Genomic DNA, 6,342 nt, shown 5'->3' with positions numbered 1-6,342 from the left:
CTATTAAATTGCCCCTCAGTCTTCTCTTCTCTAGACTAAAAAAGCCCAGTTCCCACGGCTTCTCTTTGTAAAGTCATGTGCCCTAGCCCCCAAGCCACTTTTGTTGCCCTTTGCCGGACTCTCTCCAATTTGTCCACATCCTTTCTATAATGTGGGGCCCAAAACTTGTTGGTCTGTTGTGAGAGGATTCAGTCACTGGGTGTCAGGTGCTTCTTAGCTAACTGCATCTAGATCTAGTTTCCCAGCTTTCTGACCTATTTCTAGCTCTAAGGCCTAAGGGAGCACTCCTAGGTGCATATTTTTCATCTGACATCCTTGGCTGTGGAATGCTTCTCTCCAGCCATTCTTGACCCTAGAACCTGTGCTTGAGATTTCAAAAGGAAGGTGAAATAAATACAGAGAGGTGTTTTTTAATTGAATTGTATGGGATGTAGCTGTAATGAGTGTGTAAGTGGTAGACTTGGGTCTGTGACTAGTTGCCAGGAATGGTATGGTATGTGACAAGGGATTTTGTCTGTTACTCCTGCTAGCCCTACTGAAGTTGATGACAAAATTTCCATTGACTTCAGCAGGGCCAGGACTTTACCCAGTGTACTAGATATTTCAGAAAATATGAATTTTGTGAAAAACTAGGCCTGGGAAGAAGGCCAGAAAGTGCAGTGTTGTCTTAATTCTCTGTTTGAGCTGCCCTCAGGATAAAGATGGTATAAATTTGTTTCCCTAATTATTCTCTCAATCTCACACCATTAATGATTGTTTTCTTTGCTTGTTCCACTCTGATAAGACAGTGCAAGTATCATCACCTGGATCAGTCAATGATATTTACTCAGCAGAAAGACAAGCAGTGAAAGTGTGACTTTTAAGTTATATGCCAATCTCTATAGCATTACTGAATTATATCTTGAAGGCTTTTCAAGCTGTTGTAGATGTAGAAGTAGGTGGACAAATTAACTTGCTTAATTGTTTTGAAACCTGACTTCATTTCCCATTCTAAGAGGGCATAATTTTAAATGGTACATCTTTGTCAGATTTCAGAAGTAAATCACAAATTTTGGACTCTGTTATAGGAGACAGTAATAGATTTGTAAAGACAATTTTAGCATGCTTTTATTCCATTTCTCTTGCATCTATTACATCATTTCCGTTAAATTCAGCTCCCAGGAATTAAATTCTTAGTTGTCTGGTTAACTGTGTGCCCATGTAGATCAGAGTGATTCAAGACTAAATGGTGCTCCGATCCACCTACCTGAGGTATTCCCCACAAAATGCTTTAGGTTACTATTAAAAGGCTTTTTCTTTGTCTCTGTCTTTCCCACAAAAAGTCTTCTTGATCTTCCACATCCCATTACCTTATGTTACACAAACTTGGAATTTTTGCAACTTTCTTATTAAGGCTTGTGACCCAAGTCAGGGCCTGGACAAGTAACACACTTATGCTGGTATAATGTATACCAGGTTTGTATCTTGATGTAAATTATACCTGGGTTCAGAGCAGACAGACATGTAGTTATCTACTCTGTTATATTGGACTAACCCCACACCTGATTTTTTCCCCCCCCCCCCGGGTAATTCTTCACCAGGTTCAGTTAAGTTACCCCACTGTAAAGTAGTATGCCTATGTTTGCTTTTTTAATGTTGGTGTAAAGGTTGATTCTGTTGGTATAAACATGTTTTGTGGCTGAACCCTAAATTATAGGATCTGGATCCTACTTGGTGACTGGTAATACTGTACTCTTTTTCTGAATAAGTTGCATTATACTTTACATCACTGGTCATTGTTTCATTAATTTTATGTTGAGGTATAGGCAGTTAGCACAACATGTTATGAATAGGCATACAGTAGATAGACTTTAGTTGCTATAAGCAAAAAAAAGCCAGTTTTTCTTTCTTTCTTTATACATTACTTTTAACAAAGATTGAATCGGAGTCGCTTGATAATTTTGATTATTTTGTATCTTGCCTTCCAAACAGAGAAAGGAGATTTCATTGCATTGGATCTTGGTGGATCTTATTTTCGAATTCTGCGGGTGAAGGTCTCTCATGAAAAAAAGCAGACGGTGCAAATGGAAACTGAAATTTATAACACACCAGAAGATATCATGCATGGCACTGGAACAAGGGTAGGTTTCTTTAGTTAAGGACACTTACCTAATATTAGGTCATTGACATTACAGTTCTGACAAAGTGTGGAAAGAAAAAATTGGTAACAGTTTAATAATCAGGCCTACTTTGTGTAGCAGGTTGGATATAATTCTTCTTGTTATTAAAATTAAATAAGCTGTTTTAGTAACTGAACATTCAAGGTAACTAGAACACTTTTTATTGCACAAGTGACTTACTGCTGAGTTAGAATTTGGTTTATAAGACCAGTTTCCACATGCATCTTATCTGCTGAAAATCACCTTCTGTGTATGGGAACAGAGAATAGAAAAACAACAGAGTTTGCAAAAGCCCAGTTGGATGCAATGTGCAATTGAATAAATGACTGTGCCTAGAAACCAGCAAATATTGGTGACAGGTCCAAGTACCCAGCTCTTTCAAAAATGATTCTGGCATGAAACAGCACATTGACTGAAGCATTTGTTTAAAAAAATAGACAAAGGTGGGATGATGGTTTATGATTATATGGATCTCACTTATTGAATAAATGATACTTTGGACCTGGTATGAGTAATATTTTTAGTTTCCAGTCATGTTGTAATGGCAGAATATACTGGAGTGTTTTTATATTTGACTTCCAATTTTGCTAGGAGGAAACATTTACTTTTTTATATGTAGTTAAGAAATGTCTTATGGAGAACACTTTAATATGTTTATTTAATCTGCCCTGATATAACACAAATGCTGAGATTATTGTTGCTGGGCGAACATAGTTATTGATAGTTATTTAGTTATTGATAGCTATTTTTCTTATTAGAAAGAGGAGCCATTGAAAAATGTAAAGATTACCTTTTAGAAAATTCAATGTTCACTTCTAAAAAAAAATTGAAAAATTAATTTATATCCTTAATTTCTAATTTAGATCCATTGACAGTTTCTACATTTGTTAAGAAAATGATTTTCACTTGACATAGTTTAATGGCATTGCTTTTATATAACAGTACAATGATATTTGAACCTATATTAACAACATTTCAAAATTATGAGTGTATTTGACTACTTTGGCTACATTTAATTGCTAGGGATTTGTCCGAAGGTGTATATAATCATTTTCATAATAATTTACACTTTAAAACTGAGAATTCTTTTGTATCTTTTTTTTGGGGTGGGGAGTAGGGTTGTAATCATTGGGAAGTTACCACTGGAAACATGCAATTTGTATTGATTGTGGCAGTACCACAAAAATAAGGAGAAATTCTTGCTTTATTTTCCCAAGGCCAGTTGTAGCATCTCTCCCCACTTACATTGAGGAAAGATTTTCTTTTTTTTAAGTTTTATTAAAAACTTGAAAATGATCTGTGTGCACAATCAGGTGAGTAAAACCAATTTAAATATGAATTTATAAAGTAAATTATAAATAAACAAGATAATAATCAGAAGTCTTTCTCAACATCAAGAGCCAACAAACCTTGTGGTTTAGACTAGCAGGTACTGTCAAGAGGGCATTAAACTAGGAGCAAAAGTAGGAAGGGTGACCAGAATGTATTCTGTAACGACTGAGCAAGCAAGACACTGAGTAGATCATTTCTAATCTCTAAAGATTGGTGAAGAAAAGAGAAGAGCTAGAAGGATCATCAAGATTGGTATATAAGGTATTTTTTTGTTTGCTCTCCTTTATTGGACCAACTGTATAGTTGTGAGATGCTTTCAGACCTAAAACATCCTTTTTTCAAGTCATTTACCGTTGGTCACTGAAGAGGGGTACTTTATGCCCAAAAGCATGTCCAATATTTCTAACTATACAGTTGGTCCTATAAAAGATATCACAAAAACCCTCTTGCCTCATGTACATTTCCTGAGCTATCACAGCTACACCAATGCTCCAACTCTTCTGTATTATAACTGGGTCAGTTTCCTTAATCATTGTATGATGACTAAAATTTTCCTTGATGCTAGTTTAACAATGCTTCCACAAGGGCTTTCAAGAATGCATTGTGTACACCAGGGCTGTCCAGTTGGCAGCCCACAGATTGCATGCGACTCCTAAGGGGTTAAACCGTGGTCCCTGGGCTCCTGTTCTTTTGCTGCCACTGGAATTTTCTGGCTCCCTCTCCTTCCTCTAACTTCCACTGTCTGCCCCCACTCCAGGGGTGTGGAGGGGAGGTGTTGTGTTTTGGGATCATAGTTGGTATACCAGGTCCTCCCCGGTCTCCCATCATAGCATATTAGGGGGCATCTGAGATGCAGTGTGTGTCAGGGGTGGGCCAGTGTGGCACAGCATGGGATATTAGCGTGGTGCTGTGAAGGGGGGCTGCCTACTGAGTAGCACAGTGGGGGTGCCCACACAGCATAGTGTGCAGCCCACATGGTATGTAGATTAGTGGGGCCCCCAGCCACTTAGAAGTTAGACAGCTCTGGTGGACACCTGTTGGCATTCAAGTGGTTAATGATTTGATGCTTCTGACTGATGCCTATGCTAGTGCTAGTAGTAACTTTAAATCTGTCTCAGTTGTTCCAATTATGGGTCTAGTTGCTCTGTTAATTTTCTGAACAGGATAGGCTACTAATACTTCTTTTGATGATTTCAAATATTTATATCCTTATCCTTATAATTATTCAGATTTGTGGAGAAATTGTGAATTGACTTAATCTCTCACCGGCAGAACTTTAATCTGATAATTTTCACATCAGTACATTCATATTTCTATCCTCATCCATCTGTCAGGCACAGACATACTTCAACTGTAGTACAACTATCATTGAAATAAAGGCAAAGCTCGTGACTTTAGCTATGAGATACATAAAGTTTGTGGAAGATCCTCTCGGTCAAGTGATTTATATTCAAAGAACTTGAGCTAATTTAAGACTGTTTTCTCTAGTGGTCTTTGCACTCCGTGCCTTGTTGAAATGATATTTAAATCTGGGTTTTGCTTTCTGTTGGATACCTTGCTCTTGCACTTACTTCGCTTTAGCTTCCCAAGCCAGTTGGCCTCTAGCAGATTGAAACACCTTGAAACTGTCATTAACTCTTTGACTATATTTTTGCAGTGTTCTAAGCAAATGAATCAGGGTGCTTCTGTGCCTATTTCTGCTCCTCAAGGACTGCACACCAGTTAGTTTCACCCTCAAATACACTGTGGTGTTCTGCATGGGCTACTTCTTGAAGTAGGAATAAACATAAGGAGTAGCTGCATTCATTGGGTGTGTCAGGTGGGCTAATTAGTGCTGTCCTTGAGCAGGGCTAATTAGCATGCCTACAGAGCCATGAAAAATAGCTACACTGCTTACTGGTGAGGTGGTAGCTTGCATGGGCCTTGCAGGATGTGTTTGAGGGCCCTTGTGATGTGCCATATGTGAAGTCAAACAAAACTACTACCATAAAGCAAGTAGTACAGAAGATGGTAGCAAAAATTGTAGCATTTGTTCTGCTGACTAGCAGTCCATTTATCTTGTACTATATACATTAAAGACATAACTAACTTTGTTATTTCTCTCATAAAACAGTTAATTCTCTTGATCTTCTCATCCAGTTGTATGTAGAAAAATATTACTTTCTCTTTGTGTTATAGCAGTAGAAGATCCCAACCATATTCTGTGTTGGTCATTGGTACCCTCCTTGTGTTTGCAGTTCATATGTATGCTAATCCCAAGTGGCTCATTTAGTGGTCTGAAAGTCGTATATAAATACCCTTTTTTCACATGTGTGAATTCTGGGTAATTCATTGGATTGGGTATGGTAGGGGATTGTATTTGAATTAAAATCTAAAAAGCAGGTCCTGTCTTCTTCTCTGCCATCATATCTTACTGCGTGAGTTTGCAGCATTATAGTTAGGTTGAATTTCCTCTTCCTGCAGTATACCTTAATGGACTATTTGTTGGCTATATAGTATTACCTTAAACTCAGGTGGTGGATACACTTTAGTGGTGTTATAAATATGTTTGCAAAACACTTTCAGGTGGAAAACACTATAGAAACACATAATGCTATTACTGGTACAACAACTTATTTTAGATAACATTTGTCATAATCTGTTGCTTAATTACAAATCCTCTTTTTCTTATTGGGACAGCTGGGCATGGTATTGCAAAACTGCAGCATGCATTATTTCTTCTGCTTTCTCATTTTATGTGAGGGTGTTAGTATTCTCAGTTCAAAGGGAATACAAAGTAGAACATTTTCTCTTTGAAACTAGCATAGGAATACTTTTTTGCAGGTTATATCCTATTTTCTATATTTTTTTT

The 6,342-nt window shown here is 37.4% G+C and overlaps 1 protein-coding gene across 2 annotated transcripts in view; it reads left to right on the top strand.

The window, feature by feature from the left end:
• HK1 (hexokinase 1) overlaps nt 1-6,342 on the top strand; it is a 65,745-nt gene that overhangs the window by 12,374 nt on the left and 47,029 nt on the right. For both annotated transcript variants that reach the window (XM_019507843.1, XM_019507842.1), the window contains exon 2: nt 1,972-2,120. In XM_019507843.1, coding sequence (XP_019363388.1) covers nt 1,972-2,120 — 149 coding nt within the window. The remainder of the gene's footprint in view (nt 1-1,971; nt 2,121-6,342) is intronic.

This window comes from Gavialis gangeticus, unplaced genomic scaffold (genome assembly GCF_001723915.1).
Source record: "Gavialis gangeticus isolate Ggan-Ray unplaced genomic scaffold, GavGan_comp1, whole genome shotgun sequence".
NCBI lineage: Eukaryota > Metazoa > Chordata > Crocodylia > Gavialidae > Gavialis > Gavialis gangeticus.
This window is presented reverse-complemented; position numbering and strand designations above follow the sequence as displayed.